The sequence below is a fragment of the Microcaecilia unicolor genome, chromosome 9 (genome assembly GCF_901765095.1).
Source record: "Microcaecilia unicolor chromosome 9, aMicUni1.1, whole genome shotgun sequence".
In the NCBI taxonomy this organism is placed as follows: domain Eukaryota; kingdom Metazoa; phylum Chordata; class Amphibia; order Gymnophiona; family Siphonopidae; genus Microcaecilia; species Microcaecilia unicolor.
In genome coordinates this window covers 105,433,644-105,453,045 of record NC_044039.1, presented here as the reverse complement: position 1 = coordinate 105,453,045, position 19,402 = coordinate 105,433,644, and the positions used below count along the sequence as shown (strand labels likewise).

Genomic DNA, 19,402 nt, shown 5'->3' with positions numbered 1-19,402 from the left:
TCCTGTTTCCAACAGTGGCCAATCCAGGTCACAAATACCTGGCAAGATCCCCAAAAAAGTACAAAACATTTTATACTGCTTATCCCAGAATTAGTGGATTTTACCCCAAGTCCATTTAATAATGGTCTATGGACTTTTCTTTAGGAAGCCGTCCAAACCTTTTTTAAACTCCGCTAAGCTAACTGCCTTTACCACATTCTCTGGCAGTGAATTCCAGAGTTTAATTACACGTTGAGTGAAAAAACATTTTCTCCAGTTCGTTTTAAATTTACTACATAGCTTCATCGCATGCTCCCTAGTCCTAGTATTTTTGGAAAGCGTAAACAGACGCTTCACCTCTACCCGTTCAACGCCACTCATTATTTTATAGACCTCTATCATATCTCCTCTCAGCCGCCTTTTCTCCAAGCTGAAGAGCCCTAGCCGCTTTAGCCTTTCCTCATAGGGAAGTCGTCCCATCCCCTTTATCATTTTCGTCGCCCTTCTCTACACCTTTTCTAATTCCACTATATCTTTTTTGAGATGCAGTGACCAGAATTGAACACAATATTCGAGGTGCGGTCACACCATGGAGCGATACAAAGGCATTATAACATCCTCATTTTTGTTTTCCATTCCTTTCCTAATAATACCTAACATTCTGTTGCTTTCTTATGCGCAGCAGCACACTGAGTAGAAGGTTTCAACGTATCAACGACGACACCTAGATCTCTTTCTTGGTCTGTGACTCCTAATGTGGAACCTTGCATGACATAGCTATAATTCGGGTTCCTCTTTCCCACATGCATCACTTTGCACTTGCTCACATTAAATGTTATCTGCCGTTTGTGTCAGCAAATTTAATCACCTCACTAGTTACTCCCATCTCTAGGTCATTTATAAATACGTTAAAAAGCAGCGGTCCCAGCACAGACCCCTGGGGAACCCCACTAACTACCCTTCTCCATTGAGAATACTGACCATTTAACCCTACTCTCTGTTTTCTATCTTTTAACCAGTTTTTAATCCACAATAGAACACTACCTCCTATCCTATGACCCACCAATTTCCTCTGGAGTCTTTCATGAGGTACTTTGTCAAACGCCTTCTGAAAATCCAGATACACAATATCAGCCGGCTCACCTTTATCCACATGTTTGTTCACCCCTTCAAAAAAATGTAGTAGATTGGTGAGGCAAGATTTCTCTTCACTAAATCCATGTTGATTTTGTCTCATTAATCCATGCTTTTGAATATGCCCTGTAATTTTGTTCTTAATAATAGTCTCTACCGTTTTGCCCGGCACCAACGTCAGACTCACCAGTCTATAATTTCCCGGATCTCCTCTGGAACCTTTTTAAAAAATCAGCATTACATTGGCCACCCTCCAGTCTTCCAGTACCGTGCTCGATTTTAAGGATAAATTACATAGTACTAACAATAGCTCCGCAAGCTCATTTTTCAGTTCTATCAGGATGAATACCATCCGGTCCAGGAGATTTGCTACTTTTCAGTTTGTAGAACTGCCCCATTACATCCTCTAGGTTTACAGAGAATTCATTAAGTTTCTTCAACTCGTCAGCTTCGAATATCATTTCTGGCACTGGTATCCTACCCAAATCTTCCTCGGTGAAGACCGAAGCAAAGAATTCATGTAATCTCTCCTAGTTTTGGGGGGGGGGGGGCATTCTACAGCTTTGGTAGGGATTGTCCCTCCCCCCCCAATCATTTGCACAGGTACCTCACAACAAAGGTCCCTGGAGGTCTGCAGGAAGCCAATCCCTTGGTTCCAAGAGTGGGGATCTGGGCATGGGCTGTGAACCCTTCCAGATTCATCGCCACCTGGATGAGGGCTCCCCACAAGATGTGGCATCTATAGAACCATAGGATATATTGTAAGCCAAGGAGTAGGCTTCCTTCGCAGTCTGACTTTTTTTAGGCATGAATAGCTGGTTCAATTCAGTGATTGTCATTGAAGCCATGCATGTTCCAGCTCCACCGCTTGCAAAGCCCTTAGATGGAAACCCCATCATTGAGGGTCTTAGGTGTCCTAAGGCTTTTCAGTTGCATAGGACCTGTTCCCAGTTGGCATCTTCCAGTACATCAGATGTGTGAGTAGGCTCTGTCCTTTGATTCATGAGGACTTGGATTGGCTCCCCAAAGTTGGATGCCTTTATTATGGCTGTGACTAAAAAGATGATTCTGGTGGAGGGGGGATCGCTGCTGAAGGACACCCATGATTGGAAGGTTGTGCAACTGCTTAAGTAGACCTTCCCTCCTTTGCTCTTGGGGTCCAGGCTTTAGTGTGTTGGGGCTATGTAGCTCGTGCTCTGCTGCGCTAGATGCAGCAGGTCCCAGAGTCACTGCAGATGGTACACCTAGAGTTAGGGTTGGCCTTTCTAACCAGTGCTCTCTGGCTTAGTCTGCATACTGTCTTGATAATTGGTATTCATGGTAGTTGCCCAGAGGTCGCTGTGACTAAGGCACTGTGCAGCTGACATGGCATCTAAAGTATCTCAAACTTAGCCTCTGTTTATGGGTTGCTTGCATTTGGGAAAGATTTGGAAAAGCTGGTGAAGGATTTGGGGAGCCAGTGAGGCTTAGCCTCTCCTGAAGACCACCTTTACACATCTCCTTTCTCCTCGGGGTAAGTCAAGGTTAACAGGAGACTCTCCCTTTTTGGCAAGTGTTCCTTGGGTTCTTCAGTAAACTTGAAGGGTCAGAAGGCTCTTCACTTCCAGAGAGCATGGAAGCTGTAGGATTCAGGTCCCTTGGCCTCTGCTGGGCTGGTAAAGGACCCAAAGGAGGGTACAAGGCCTCTCATTTGTGCAGGTGGGAGGCAGACCGTTTCACTATGACTGGGCCTGTGTAACCATCTACCAGTGGGTCCTGGACTTGGTGCACCAATAGTGCATCCTGGAATTCACAGAACTTTTTCTGATGCCTTTATGGTGTCCTCCCTGTGGTTCCTCCATCTAGAGGAGTAGTAAAGGGCACTCTGTAGTGCTTTTTGCAGCTTGGAGTGATAGTCTTTTGGTAGGAAGAAGGTAAGTTTGGTAGTTTCCAAAAAGGCAGCTCCTTATTAGGCCCATTCTGGATATGGGGGGGGGGGGGGGGGGGGTCAATGCACCTTCTGAGTCCCACATTTCTGTATGGAAACCCTGCCATCAGTCATTGCTTGTTAGGCCAGGCAAATTTGACCTCCATGAATCTGTTGGAGAAGTATCTCCACATCAGAGAATTTCACAAATGCTTCCTGCGATTTTTATTTTTTTTTGTATTGTACAGGCACTTCAGATTTAGGGCTCTTCCGTTTGATTTGGCAACAGCACTCGGAACCTTTTCCAAGGTCATGGTGTGGTGGCGGCGACAGCACATCTCCACAAATGGGATACAGTTGAGCCCTACCCGGACATTTGGCTGATCTGAGGTGGTCTCCTCATTCCATGTGAACCAGCTTTCTTAGAGTACAGGCAGTCAGAGTCCTTGTGGAAACTCCATAAGCTGGGTTTTGTGTAGTTTTGCTTCGGTATTTTTAGGTGACCAATCTTTTCACTTCTTGGATAGGTTTTGTGCTGTTTCAGGGGTCATGTAGAGAACATGAGGCCCCTACATGTTTTATAGCCTGTTAAAGGAATGCAGTTGAGATGGCATACAGAAATGCTGCTAGTTGTACATGCGGGGCCCAAGAGGTAGGCAGAGCTCCGGAGACTCAATTTGTGGATGAGACAATGGTACAGGGAGGAGGGATCTAGATACGTTAAAAACTGGACAGTGTTCTGAGCAAGGGAGGGGGCTATTCCAGAAAGATGGCTTCACCTTAATAGAATCAGACTGCTGGCATAAACACTGGAAAAATTACATAGAGCAGCTTCTAAACTAGAATCTGGGGAAAAGCCGACAGTCATTCAAGAGCACATGGTTTGGAATGATGTATTTGTGAAAAATCTCATTAGAGAGGTCGCAATAAAGGCAAAAATAGACAAGGTGGAAGTTGTTAATAGAAACATTGAAATGTCTGTGTTTAAATGCTAGAAGCCTAAAACTAGATAGGAGAGTTAGAGTATATAGCACTAAATAAAAAGCTAGATATAATAGGTATCTCTGAGATCTGCTAGAAGGAAGATAACCAATGGGACACTGTCATGCCAGGGTATAAATTATATCAGTGATAGGGTGGATCAGATTGTTGGAGGCTGATCTATGGAAAATTGAGGTTTGAAAAGTTCAAGGCCACTACGTGAGAAATTACACTGGCTGCCCGTCAAAGACCGGATAACTTTTAAAGTTTGCACCCTGGTGCATAAAATCCTCTACAGTGAAGCTCCAGCTTATATGGATAACCCGATCAACTTACCGCCTAGGAACTCTCACAGATCATCTCGTTCGTACTTAACTCTTCATTACCCTATATTTTCTGGCCTCAAGTATAAAGCCACTTACGCATCCACCTTTCCCTATGTTGGTGCTCATTTGTAGAGGAGTGGAGTGGCCTAGTGGTTAAGGTGTTGGACTTTGGTCCTGAGGAACTGAGTTCGATTCCCACTTCAGGCACATGCAGCTCCTTATGACTCTGGGCAAGTCACTTAACCCTCCATTGCCCCATGTAAGCCGCATTGAGCCTGCCATGAGTGGGAAAGCGCAGGGTACAAATGTAACAAAAAAAAAAAAATCTGTTAAAACTATTCCCGATCATCTGACCTTCAGGAAAACCATCAAGACCACCTTATTTGGAATTGTCCCGCCATTGCATCCATAACTGCTGAACTGTAATTATCTTAACAACATCCTTAACTTTATTGCCCCTTTCCCTTCTCTGTAATTACTCACTGATCTCTCCTTCTTCCATGTACTTGATTGCTTTTGCCTTTTTTTCAGACTGATGTAAGCCACATTGGGCCTGCCCGTGGGTGGGAAAATGTGGGATATAAATGATATAAATAAATAAATGTTAGAAGGCCTTGAGTCAAATAGAATTAAAGTTCTGCAGGAAAATTAAAATAAAGGGGAAAAGAATATTGATAGCAGTATACTACCCATCCACCTGGTCAGAGCAAGCATGTAGATGTTGAAATGTTAGCAGAAATTATGGGAACAAACAAATTAGGTAACATAATAATAATGGGCCATTCAGTTACCTCAATATTGGCGGAATAAATGTAACATCAGGGCATGCAAAGGAGATGAAGTTCCTAGATGAAATAACTGCTTAGTCCTTTGTGAAGCACAAGATTTGGTGCAAGAGGAGACTGTGTTGGGGTCACTTGGCAACAGTGATCGTAACATGATGAAATTTGATTTAATAACGGGAGTGAGTACATACAGAAAACCTATGTTAGCATTTAACTTTAAAAAAGAAGACTACAATAAGGAGAGGAACTAAAAGAGGCAGCTGCAATGGTTAAAAGTTTACATTAGGCATGGACATTGTTCAAAAATTCCACCCTGAAAGCTCAGACAAGATGTATTCCAAATATTAAAAAAAGGTTCAAGGAAAGTCAGCAGCTGGCATGGTTAAAAAGTGCGATAAAGGCAACTGTTACGGCTTAAAAGAGCATCCTTCAGAAAATGAAAAAGGATTCAAATTAAAGGTAATAGGAAACAGTATAAGGAATAGCAAGGTAGATGCAAAGCACTGATAAAGAAAGGAGAATTTGAAAAGAAGCGTGCTTCAGAGGGGGGGGGGGAGGGAGGAATGGGACTTGATATACCGCCTTTCTGAGGTTTTTGCAACTACATTCAAAGTGGTTTACATATATTCAGGTACTTATTTTGTACCAGGGGCAATGGAGGGTTATAAGTGACTTGCCCAGAGTCACAAGGAGCTGCAGTGGGAATCGAACTCAGTTCCCCAGGATCAAAGTCCACTGCACTAACCACTAGGCTACTCCTCCTACAATAAAAACTTCTTTAGGTACATTTTGATGCAAGAAGCCAGTAGGAGAATCAGTTGGACTATTTAGATGATCAAAGGGGAAAAGGGACACAAGGAGACAGGGCTATAGCGAAAGACTAAATTCATTCCTGGCTTCAGTCTTCACAGGGAAAGTTGTGGAGGAGATACCCATGTCAGAAATAATATTTTAATGGTGATGGGGAGAGGAACTGAAACAAATCTTTAACCTGGAATGTTGTGATAAGGCAGATTGAAATCTAAAGAATAGCAAATCAGCTAGACCAGATGGTATACACCCCTGAGTACTGATTTTCAATTTCATTTTTGACTTCTATTATTAGTAATTTGTAACGTATCTGTAAAATCAAGTGTGGTACCCGAAGACTGGAGGAGGGCTAACGTAACACCAATTTTTAAAAAATGATTCTAGAGGGGACCCAGTAAACTCTACACCAGCAAGCTTGATGTTGGTGCCAAGCAAAATGGTAGAGACTATTATAAAGAACCAAATTGCTGAACATTCCCATAGACAAAGGATATTGTGGATTGAGAATATGTTAAAACTAAAAGATAGAAAATAGAGTAGGGTTAAATGGTCAATATTCTCAAAGGAGAAGAGTTGTAAGTAGGGTTCCCCAGGACTTGTCTGGGACTGCTGTTTTGTAACATGTCTATGGATGACATGGATATAGAAATGAATGAGGTGATCAAATTTTGCTGATGAGACAATTGTGAGAAATGGCAAGATGACTGGGCATCCAAATGGCAGATGAAATTTAATGTGACTGCAATTTTGACAGGTCTGAAAAGGGGAACGCTTACCATGGTGCCAAAATTAACAGCTTGTACCTTCTTGCCTTTATTTTATGCAGTCTAAATTTCCAGTTCTGCCCTTCATCCCGAGTGTATGGTTTTACAGCTGTGGATCTTAAACCCAATGGCGAGGATGATGTAAGTAAAACTGATTTGTCTTTATTTGTATCAGACTGCATGCTTCTCTTGATATTGTGCCAAGGACTTAAAGGTGTCTTTTATTTTTTTTTTTTCTTACAGCTAGTGACAATAGACAATGTGGAAGAGTACGTAGAACTGATGTTTGATGCATGCATGCAATCTGGTATACAGAAACAAATGGATGCTTTCCGCAGTAAGTGAACTTATTTATTTTATTTATTTATTTATTTATGTATTAGGATTTATTTAACACCTTTTTGAAGGAATTCACTCAAGGCGGTGTACAATAAGAATAAATCAAACATGAGCAATAGACAATTTCAGTAGTAAAAATATTCAAATAGTACAAAGTATGGCATGGTATACTACTTAATGTCAACACAATATGTTATAGAACATTTTAATTGACAGTGTAGGGTATTATAAGCAAAGATGGAACATATAGATAGGTAAGAGAGCATATTCATTGTGGACTGGCCAGGTGGTCCATGAGGACTAGGTTGAAAACCACTATCCCAGAGGACTCTTTAGCCAAAAACAGAAAACACAGGGTAGTACAGTATTTTGCAGTCTCACCTTGAAGAACATTTCCTTGAAGAAGTTTGCCTCCATTTTTAGTTTCCCTTCCATCTAGCGCAATCATTTCATTGAGTCCTTGGTCTGGTCCACAGACTGTGGTGTTCTCCAAAGCCCAACACAGCAGCCAGCTCTGTAGATCCAGTGAGTGCTGAGCACACCAATATTGAGCAAGCTCCTTCACTGTGTCCAAGGAGGGGTTATTTGTTTTGTTTCTGGTGCCCCCAATCATTTTGAAACGTTGGCGCCTATGGAGTCTAGCGTATGTATACAGAGAAGGCTCAGGCATCAGAATAGATATACAAGGTGGTTTAGAATTTGCTTTTGAAGTATCACTGAATATGTAAGTAGATGTGATCAGATGTAACACTGAATCCTGTTCAGTAAGTTACTACTTTTGTATATTCCTAAGTTAAAGATTAGGAAAATTGTATAGAATATACATTTTGAATTACCTTTGTCCATTATTTTCTGTGACTTCTCTTGCCAGTCTGGATTAAACTGCACAGGGTTATGTTTTAACTTTCTCATTCCCAAGTGTTTTCAAGAATTTAAAGAAAATTTCTCATTTGTGCTGTGTTTAGTATTTGGGTAAGGACGCTGTGGCAGTATCTCGGATGGAGAGAGTGGGAAATTCTAATCACATGAAGGCAGCAGAAATCTTAACAAGATTAGTTTTCACTGATCTTTAGGGAGAGAACGTAACCTTAAGATACAGACTGAAAGGGAAAGCTAATAGAAAATGAAAGAGGGTAAGATCAAAATTCCTATTTTCATCTTGACTCATTACGTTTTTATGGATATCTATTTTCAGATGGCTTTAATAAAGTTTTTCCAATGGAGAAGCTGAGCTCCTTTAGTCATGAAGAGGTTCAGATGATTCTTTGTGGAAACCAGTCTCCATCCTGGACACCTGAGGACATCATGAACTACACGGAGCCAAAATTAGGTTACACACGAGACAGGTACTGATTCTTGAACTAATGTTGACTTGTGTTATGAAAGGTGTCTGCCCTGGATTTGGCTATCACTCTGAAAGTACAGTAAAGTTGGAACATTTTGGAACATCAGTATTGAAATTACTTCATTCAGTGTATTCCTATTAACTAGCTGTGTATGTAACTGTTTTATTTTTTCCAGTACATTAATTTAGAGCAGGGTTTCTCAACGCAGTCCTTAAGACACACCCAGCCAGTCAGGTTTTCAGGATACCCACAATATGCATGAGATAAATTTACATGCATTACCTCCATTATATGCAAATCTTTCATGGATATCCTGAAAACCTGATTAGCTGGGTGTGTCCTGAGTTGAAATCCCTGATGTAGAGTGATAGATACAAGTGGAATTTCAGGGGCAACAAAGTTATGTTAGCAAAAGTTAGTTAAGCTGGGATACATAGTACATACAAGAGAGATTACTGGGAACAGTAAATAACAGCTATGGGAAAAAGAAAGCTCAGTTCTGTTACACTTTTTTTTTTTTTTTTTTAATAATGTATTCAAGGTCACCAGATCTTGACATCATACTTCATCATGTGATTTCTGAATTCAAACTAAAGTCAGCGCATTCATTTTTATATTGTTTTGTAAAAGAGTGTATGCAGTTTTGTTTACAGTGCCCTGAATAGTTTGTGCTACTACCAAAAAAAAGCAGCATGATATAAATGAAAAAGAAAACAGCAAAAAAAAAAAAAATGTTTTTTTCTACCTGCATACTCCTACTATATAAAATTATATATTGATTGATATTGGTACTGTTGATTAATCACTGTTAACATTAGTGATTAACGCGCAGATGTTAATGGCAATTCAAATATACTAATCCCTCAAATATACTAATCCCATTAATGCTGATCTTTGCAGCCTCTGCATCCAGCCCTCTCCCAAAGACAACCCCCAGCCCGACCTACCTTAATGATGTCCTGGTGGTAGGATGGGCAAGAGCAATCCCCAGTCACTCCTGCCCATACTGGCTCTGGGTTTGAAATGGTGTTACATGAGACCTGTTACTACAGGTCATGGCTGCCATGGCCTGGGCAGGAGTGAGTGGAGACTGCTCCTGCTTGTCCTACCCTACACCATCAGGGCATCATTAAGAGAGGCCCAGGGGAAGGAAGGGTCTTCAGGCAGAGAGTCGGATGCCCCTAGGGGGCTCCTCGGGTTGAGTGGGAGTTGCTTATGAGGAGGGATTTCAACAGAAGGGTGGATGCTCTGGAAGGAGGTGCTTTAAGAGGGGGTGGATGCTCTGGAGATGGGGCCTTCAGGAAGGGGATGCTCTTGGAGAGCGGTTTGGAAGAGTGTAGATACTCTTGACAGGTTGGCAGCCACTTTGGAAGAGGGTGGATGCTTTGGGGAGAGGTGCAGGTATCATTTGATATAAAACTTACAATTTTGTTAACAGCATTAATACAATCAGTGAATACTATCTATAGAAATATGATAGTGTCAGAAATACACACATTGAAACAGCACAGTAGAACAAGTGTATCAGAGATGAAGCATGATGGGTGCATCAAAAACATAGCAGACAGCATGGAGTACATAAGTAATGCCATACTGGGAAAAGACCAAAGGTCCATCGAGCCAAGCATCCTGTCCCCAACAGCAGCCAATCCAGGTCAAGGGCACCTGGCAAGCTACCCAAACGTACAAACATTTTATACAAGTTATTCCCGAAATTGTGGATTTTTCCCAAGTCCATTTAGTAGCGGTCTATGGACTTGTCCTTTAGGAAACCGTCCAACCCCTTTTTAAACTCTGCCAAGCTAACAGAAAGGATACTCAACAATGTCGGTCAAATACAAATGAAACCTCTTAATAGGAACATACTAGAACATTCATATAAAATAAAGATGATAAACACAATGTCAGCAAAATAAAAATGACTTCCCTTAATAGGCACATATTAAAGCATTCAGATAACATATATTTGATGCTCATAACATCACTATGATACAATGAAACATCTTAATAGGCAGTTGAGACATATAAAAAGATGGGTAGAGCAAAGTTGTTGGGATATATATAGTTGAATGGTTACATTGAAGCCAGGCAGTATGTACAGAATAAGGTATGTGGAGCTGGTCTTAGTTACAAAGTGGTATAGCAAGCTAGTCCAGATGCTGAACAAGTAGTCGATTACCACATATATTAAAGACTTAGAAGAAGAGCCAAGCTTTCTGAAGTAGTGGTAGTCGAGTTAGGCATAGCCCTTCCGGGAGTGAGTTCACTAGTATGGGGGCTACTCCTGAGAAAGCTTGCTGGCAGATATCACATCATGTAATTTCTTTTGATAAGGATACATACAGTGATGCTGCTTGAGAGGCTCTTAGAGACCTTTAAGGTGTGTAGAGGGCTGACTTTTTCTTTAGTTACAAATCAAATGCTGAGCTTTAAATTTGACCCTGTAGGGTACTGATAGTCAATGTAGTTTTTGCAGGAAGGGTGTGATGTGGTCCTGTCACTTGCAGCCCTCTGTCAGTCATGCAGCAGCATTCTGAATTGGGACTGATACAAACTCTGTTAGTTTAACCAACGTACAGTGCATTACCGTAGTCTAGCCATGACCTTGTTATGGCATGGACCATTGTGATGAGACTTGCCACAACTGATAGAAGCAGTTTTTAAAGGCTGTTTGAATTTGTGAGATCAAATTAAGTAATGAGTCTAGCAGCCAATCAATTATAGTCATCAAGCAGTTCAGTAATAGAGAAACAGCTCTCTATTCAGACCCTTGAAGTCTTGGCAGCCACTTTCAAGAAGTAGTTGCAGCAGGGAGGTCAGCGGTAATGGGCAGGAAACAGTAGGGTTCTTTCATGCCCCAAAGAGGTCACTAGACCATATGGCTGCAATGTAGGCACGGGAGGGGAGAGAAGGGGGCAAGCTGCCCGTGGATTGGAGGGAGTGAAGGAGGCTGCTGCTTGTGGATGTGGGAGGGAAGGGAGAGGAGCGGGGGACATGCTGTACATGAAGGGAAGGAAAAAGGGGGAAATGCAGCACATAGGTAGAAGAGTTCTAAGTCAGTTCCCATCCACCAATTCCCATCTGGCCAATTCCCACGGAACCAATTTCCACCCATAATCCAAACAATACAAAACACACTAGGAAAAATAATCTCCCTCCCTTTTCTCTTCCACATCATTTGTGGGGGGGGGGGCAGTACCCCCTCAACCCCCCCCCCCCCAACATTCTTTTATACATCCCTTTCCCCTTCCAGACATGCACTTCATATGGGGGGAGCAATGCCCCCCCAAACTAGGTTTCAGCCTAATTCATGTTTAATCTGGGATCTAAATGTCATAAATGGATAAATACAAACTGCAGTACATGTGTGTGTGTGTGGGGGGGGGGGGGGGCATTGAGCTGAACAAATATAAAAGAAAGACAGTTTACGATTTATAACAAATTACCTATGAAAAGTTATTCCATTATTATACATCCTCTGTGTACATACGTCTATATGCTGCTCTAACCTTGTTTCGGACGCCGTTAAAAAAAAAAAAAAAAAAAAAAACACCGCCAGGACTTATGGAAACCGATACAAAAAAGAAGCTACAGTCGGTTAAAAAAAAAAAAAAGGCTAGGGAGGGTGGGAAGTATCCGGGGGAGGGGGGAAATTGGTGGGTGGGAACTGTCCAGGTGGGAACGCACCTGATATCAGATAGAAGGGGATGGAGAGGAGAGAGGTACATACTGCTCATAGATGGGAGGGAAAAGAAAAGGGGACATGCTGCTTATGGATGTTTGCTTTTTTGGAAATGTACATCTTTTCTAATTTTATATTTAAACTACGGAAGAAAATGTGTTTCTTTTACTTTTACCAGTATTTTCACTGCTTATAGAATTTGGCTTCCTTTTACTTCTGCTTTTTTTTATGTTTTATTTTTTTGCCAGTGTGCTCTCTAATGTGCATTTGTTTTGCTTCTCTCTCTTAATATTAGTTTGTGGTGCACTTTTGAGCTTGCTTCATTCTTATGGCACCAGACCAAATTTTGCATGATCCTCACTTGCTACCCCTCAGAATCAAGAGAAATGGAGCACTTTTTACCTGTAAAGCTTAGGTCCAGAAGTTTCTCATTCCAGCTAAAAGCATACATTTTGTGCAGCCTAATATTTAAGCTGCTATCTTTGGTGATTGGGACATTCCGGGGGTAAGGCTTTTAATTAGCCAGGAATAGACATAAACTTAGCCAGATAAATCAGGCCATCAAAATAGCTGTCCAAACATTCCCTGATACGTTTATCCTGTTTACTCACATTCAGCAGTGAGACTTCCTTGTTAAATTTGCTGAATGTCTGATTAAAGTTTATCCGGATTATTTTAACCAGACTTCACCTGCCGAATATCATCAGCTCCTTTTTGCGTATCTTATTCTTTTGCCCTTAAGCTGAATATATAGGGCCAATGAGTCCAGCAAGATTTTGTATCTCCACATATTAAGATATCACACTGAAGGTGGCAGAAGTTATACACGGATAAGAAGTACTGTTCTCCCCCTGCCAGTGGAAAGAGGAAGAAGGTTGCCAGATTGGGGAGGGGGGAATCTGGGATAATTGCTCCCCATAATGCAAATAATAAGAGAACAGTTCATTTTGGTGGAATGGGAGAGGGAAGTCTGGTAGAATGTCCCTAGGGAAAATTGTTGTAAGTTACTCTCAAGATATACCTAGAATCACTAAGTTTTGCTGTCTCCAAACTCTTGGTGCTGGCAGATGGGTCTTTTTATACAGGAGAATTACCAGCTCCACATAGATCACAAATATGTTAGAGTGCAGCAAACTCTCTGGGCAAAACTGAGAATCAAGTTTCTTATGTGTTCTGGACAGCTAACAGCTTGCTAAGGAGCATATTTGTTGCTCCTTTTATTTCCAAAATAACGATTTTGTGGGAAAAATTCTCTTTACTTCAAGTTGGATGTGTTAATAATTTTTCTTCCTTCTTTCGTTCGCCACTCCTCCATTGAGACTGTTTCACTACGTATCTTTGCAAAGTACTGCATACGTCTTGTGTATGCTGTATAAATCAGGTTTCTCCCTCTCTTCCTGAATATATATGTTGCCATACTGGTACAGATCAAAGGTCCATGAAGCCCAGTATCCTGTTTCCAACAGTGACCAATCCAGGTCACAAGTACCTGACAAGATCCCAAAGAGTAAAACAGATTTCATGCTGCTTATCCTAGAAATAAGCAGTGGATTCCAAGTCCATCTTAATAATGGCTTATGGACTTTTCTTTAGGAAATTATCCAAACATTTTAAAAACCCTGCTAAGGTAACTGCTTTTACCACATTCATTGGCGGAAAATTCCAGAGTTTAATTGCACGTTGCGTGAAGAAATATTTTCTCTGATTTGTCCTAAATTTACTACTCAGTAGCTTCATTGCCTGCTCCCTGTCCTTGTATTTTTGGAAACAGTAATCATGTGATTCACATCTACTGATTCCACTCCACTCAGTATTCTATATACATCCTACTTGTCCTCCTTTTCTGTTTCTTCTCAATTCCCTCCTGTATTTTTCATTCCTTTCCTCCTCCATCTTTTTATCCCAGGAATTTCTCCCTTCCCTTAAATCCAGGGTTCTCACTTTGAAGCCCTGCTCCATCTCCAGTCTTCTATCTGTCTCATCACTAGCCCATTTCCTTTCTTCACCCAATACCCAGTCTTATCACAATTTCCGTCCATCCTGGGTGCTTGCTTCCCTGTTCATTTCCTCTATCCAGTATTTCCTCCTCCATCTCCATGTTTTCTTAGCCCCTTCCCTTATCTCCCTATTTCCAAGTCATTTCTCAATCTCCTTGTTCTCCAGTTCAGATTTATGTGCTTCCTCTGTCCTGGCATCTCTCTTGCTTCTTTCTCCCTTCATCTCCCTCTCTCTCTCCCTTTCTCCTCCTCCTCCTGCACCCCCTGCTTCTGCTCCAATCATTCCTCCCTTGCCCTAATCTTAGGTGGTTCTTCTTGCTCAACATTCACATTATATCCCTGCCTCCCCTCCAAATATCTCCTATCTTGTTTTTCTGGTTTCTGTCTATCCCTAACAAGCAGAAGCAGCAGAGCTAACAAACACATCAACTTCCTGTACCCCCTCCATACAAATATCTACATCGCTACTCATCTCTTCTCACCCTTGCCACCCCCCCCCCCCCCCCGCCAAAAACAAATTCACACTATCTCTTACTAGCATTCACCCCCTTTTCCCATTAGCCCTCTTCAGCATTCACCCTTTTTTTTCCCCTACAAAATTATTCTCGCCTGACTGAATATCTGGGTGATACCCTCCTTGGCTGGCAGCCGAGATCCAAGTCCTTGCATCACCAGCCATCTAGGGCTTAGGGCAGGGTCTCTTCAAGCAAATTGAGTACAACAGAGAAGAACCATGCTGTCGGGAGGGGGGGGGAGGAGAAACACCACTATCACTGCATGTGCTCCTTGCTTTTGCAATGCTGGAGTAACAAGCTGGAGGTTTGAGGTACTAGAAGAGGAAGATTTTGCTGCATGTACCTACACTGCAGCATATAGAGGACTTTCCTGGGGCAGACTGTTAGGAGGTACTTATAGTAACTTCCATGGTGTTCTGTGGGACCCCCAGCCCCAATCTAGTTTTTGATGGATGTGCATCTCCATTGTGCCCTTGTTTTCTTATATTTTATTCAAAAGAAAAAAGATCTGTGCTTAGTATAATTACTGATAGGTTTTGTAAAGAATCAAACAGTCTTTGCAGGAACGTTTTGGACAAGAATATTCTGACACCCTCATGATCAAAAGCAAACGCAGGCGCTAGAGGCTGTTAGCGCCATACTAGCGCCAGCGTTTGCTACCGCCCCATGATTAGAGCCCTCCTGCGCGTGAAACAACACGCTCGAGGGCTCTTTGTGCAAATAGCATGCAAATGCATGCTAAACAGGGCTCAGCGCATTTCATTCTCAATGATCAGCGACCAGCGCGCCAAAGATTGGGTCGCTGGCCACAGCAAACCCTACGCCAGCTCCGAGCTGGCGTTAGGGTTTGCCGATCATTGGGGAGGAATGGTGAGCCGTGTCCAGCATGTAGTTGCATGATGGCAGGCCCCCGTTCCCACCCAAAGCAAACGTGCCAGGCTGCCAACAGGGGGCTAGAGGTCTGGTGGACCTCCTGTCCCCCCGACGATCCCACCCCCCCTCAGGTCCAGGGACGGTTGGAACACCCTGAAATTGGTCCCTAGTGGTCTAGTGGCCACCGGCAAAACCCCCTCACACCTAGCGAGCGACGGGAGGAGGGGTGGAGGTCCGGCGGACCTGCAGCCCACCCCAACTCCCCCCCCTCCCAGCGTTGTCTGAGCGATCCCTGGTGGTCCAGCATAAGAACAGCCCCTGCCGGCCCCCCCTACCTTAGTTGGAGGAGGGACGCAGCCTGCCTCCCTCCTCTTGGTTGACGACACAGCAAAATGGCGGGGTTACAGACCATGAAAGGGAATGATTCCTTTACATGGTCTGTAGCCCAGCGCATCCCAGGATGCGCTGGGCAGGGCTGGGCGCCGCCATTTTGCTGTGTTGTCAACCAAGAGGAGGGAGGCAGGCTGTGTCCCTCCTCCAACTAAGGTAGGGGGGCCGGGAGGGGGCTGTCCTTACGCTGGACCACTAGGGATCGCTCGGACAACGCTGGGGGTGGGGGGAGTTGGGGTGGCCCCCCCCCCCCCCGGTCGCTGGGGGTTTTGCCGGTGGCCACTAGACCACCAGGGACCAATTTCGGGGGGGTTTGGGAGGGGCTGGAGACCCACCGGATCTCCAGCCCTCCCTGAACCTGGGGGGGGGGGGGTGGGATCATCGGGGGGACCGGAGGTCCACCGTACCTCCAGCCCCCGTTGCTCGGGCCTTGGGGCAGGGTGTTAGTTGATGGGGCAAGGTGTTTGACAGGTTTGGGCTTTTGACAGCCCAGACCTGTCAAACAAGTATGGGAGGACTGTGCTGAGCGCAACCTCAGGCACAATTCGCCTGCACTTCTACCCAATGATCAGAGATAATTGCGCTGCTTAAATTTGCATGCATTATCTCTGCTCATCGGTGCGGTAAAGCCCCGCGCTATTCCAGTGCTATTTTAGAGCGCTGTTTGGAATAGCGCGGGGCTTGTGATCATGAGGGCCTGAGTAAATGTCAAACCTGGTTCTGATTCACAGCAGACCTGTAACTAGGGTTGTAACAGTGACCTGATTTCTACTTTTCTGTTTGTAGCCCCGGCTTCCTGCGGTTTGTGAGAGTGCTGTGTGGCATGTCTTCAGATGAACGGAAAGCATTCTTACAGTTCACCACAGGATGTTCGACGCTCCCACCAGGTGGTCTGGCCAACCTTCACCCTCGTCTCACTGTCGTACGCAAGGTATTCCCCCATTACAGTTATAATACGTGCATTTTGTTGTTTTCAGCAGTACTGTGCCACATAGAGTGTGGCAAAATCCCCAGGGCAAAACTAAGACTCAAGTTTCTTCTCTGTCCGCGATTGCTGACAACTTGCTAAGGAGTTGCATTGTGTACAAGAACTCCTGTTGTAAAAACATTTTTTCCTAAAGCTTTTCCCTTCTTCCCCCACATATTCCTTCCTTTCATGATAATTTCTACTATATGGTTATTCTGCTTAAGAAAATACATTTTATAAGACCCTTGGTTGAATAAAATTCTTGGGAAAAGGATCATCATTCCACTGTGTGGTCTAAGCTTAAAGTACTGCTTTCTCGTTTCCATAGATGCTATGTCTATTTAACCATCTCTGACCTCGTGTGCAACTTTCTTTAAATCAGTCACCTTACTTCCCAACTCTTCCTACTCTCTTACCTATCTATATGTTCTATCTTTGCTTCACCCTTCACTATCAATTATAATGTTCTATTACATATTGTGTTGACATTGTAAGTAGTATACTATTCCATACTTTGTATTATTTGAATATTTTGACTGCTGTAAATGCCTGTTGCTCATGCTTGATCTATTCTTAATGTACACCACCCAGTGGCGTAGCCAGAAGTCAATTTTTGGGTGGGCCAACAGGTTGGATGGGTGGGCACTAGACAGTGGTGTGCTGGTAAATGTTTAACAACAGGCTCTCTCCCCGGTCCACCTCTGCGCCCCCCCCCCACTGTCCACCTGTGCACCTCCCCCCCCCCCCCCCCCCCCCCCCGAAATTGCAGAGCTGGCTATAGCCAGGGAGAGAGCCTGGGGGGGTGGGAGGGGGAGGCAATGCATTACTCTCTCCAGGAAAAAAAAACATTAAATGATCCCAGGTTCCAATCTAATTCATGTTTAATGTGGGATAAAATGCCATAAATAAGTAAATAAATATAAACTTCTAATGTTGAACACCTGATTCTCAAAGTGGACATATTCCAAACACTATAATGAAAATAAAACGATTTTTTTCTACCTTTGCTGTCTGGTGACTTTGTTTTTCGGATCATGCTGGCCCAGTATCTGATTCTGCTGCTATCTGTCCTCTTTACTCCGTTTCCAAGGCTTCCTTTCCATTTACTTCTTTACTTTCCGCCTTTCTTCTTCATTTCTTGCTCTATATCTGTAAGTAAAAGCTGGGTCCTCCGCAGACTTGACTGTCCAGTGGATCCAGCGTCTGCCTATTTTCTTCATCCATGTGCAATTTTCTCCTCTCTTTCCTTTTCCCTCATCTCATCTCCTTCCTCACTCTTCCATCCCCTCCATCCACGTCCAGCATTTCTTCTCTCTCCCTTCCCTCTCCTCCATCCATGTCTAGCAACCCTCCTCTCCCCTGCCCCCCCTCCATCCATCCATACCCAGTGACTCTCCTCTCTCCCCTGCCCTCCCCTCCCATCCATTTCCAGTGATTCTCCTTCACCCCCATCCTTCCAGAGCTTACAATCTAATTAGGACAGACAAATAGGACAAACAAGAGGATAAGGGAATTACTAAGGAGTAGGGGCAGATCAAACTCTCATGCCTGGACAAAATGGAAACTGTTAATCACTAGACCACCACATACCAATACACTGCAGCTGGACTTACTAGAAGCGTCTTAATCACCAGCAGATAACTGAGCAAAGTTCAGAGAGGGCAGACAATGGACGCTTGCCTGCCCTTTAATCCTGGCAGCGTCTGCTGTTTGACCTCCCCAAGATCTTTTACCTACATGTCCAAATCTTCACCAAATAGGAGCTTGCCCCTTCCCTCCCATTCCATCTGCCCACCCTCTGACAGCAGCGCTTCCGGTTGCACGCACGTGCACACACACACTCTCCTACCTTACCTTCTCCTCTCTCCCCCTTGCTTTTTCTCTGCCCACCCTGGCTCTCTCTTTCCCCCTCCTCTCTCACTTTCTTGGCCTCTGTCCTCTTCGTCTCTTTTGCTTGTCCCCTCTCTACTTCTTTCCCTACCTACTGTTCTCTCTCTCTCTCTTCTGGAGCATAGCCGTTTTTCTTACTATACATGTAGTGCTGCTAAGGTTCCATTAGAGGTCACTGGTTCTTAAGAAAAAGACTAAGCTTTAGAAGCTGGAAACAAAGGCAGCTCCACGAGTAAATATGGTAAAAAGGCTCTCTCTACGTCATCTTTGCTCCGCAGACGCTGCCTACCACCGCCACGATCGCAGGATCTACTTCCTCCCTCTGTCTCAGCAGCAGCAGCGGTAGCGATTCAAACACGCTGCCTCCTGCGTCTAACTCGGAAGCGTCTCCTCTGCAGAGGGAGGAGGTAGATCCTGCGATCGGGAAGCGCTGCCGTCAGAGAGATGGAGGCAGGATCGGAGCGCAGCCTGCTCCCTCCGCTCCACTGCTGGGTGGGCCTGGACCTAAACTGGGTGGGCCTAGGCCCACCCGTGGCTACGCCCCTGACACCACCTTGAGTGAATTCCTTCAAAAAGGCGGTAAATAAATCCTAATAAATAAAAATGTCTACTAGACTGAGGAAATACTTAGTTTTCTTCATTGAATGCCCAGTTCTGCCTCTCCACAGGGGAATGTATGTGTCATTATGATTTCTTACAACAGTTTGCTCTTTTTACA

General features: G+C 43.8%; 1 protein-coding gene across 1 annotated transcript in view; it reads left to right on the top strand.

The window, feature by feature from the left end:
* The window catches only part of HECTD1 (HECT domain E3 ubiquitin protein ligase 1), a 324,415-nt gene that overhangs the window by 303,772 nt on the left and 1,241 nt on the right, over positions 1 to 19,402 (top strand). The window contains 4 exon segments of the mRNA XM_030215386.1: positions 6,748 to 6,826; positions 6,929 to 7,022; positions 8,220 to 8,370; positions 16,614 to 16,758. Coding sequence (XP_030071246.1) covers positions 6,748 to 6,826; positions 6,929 to 7,022; positions 8,220 to 8,370; positions 16,614 to 16,758 — 469 coding nt within the window.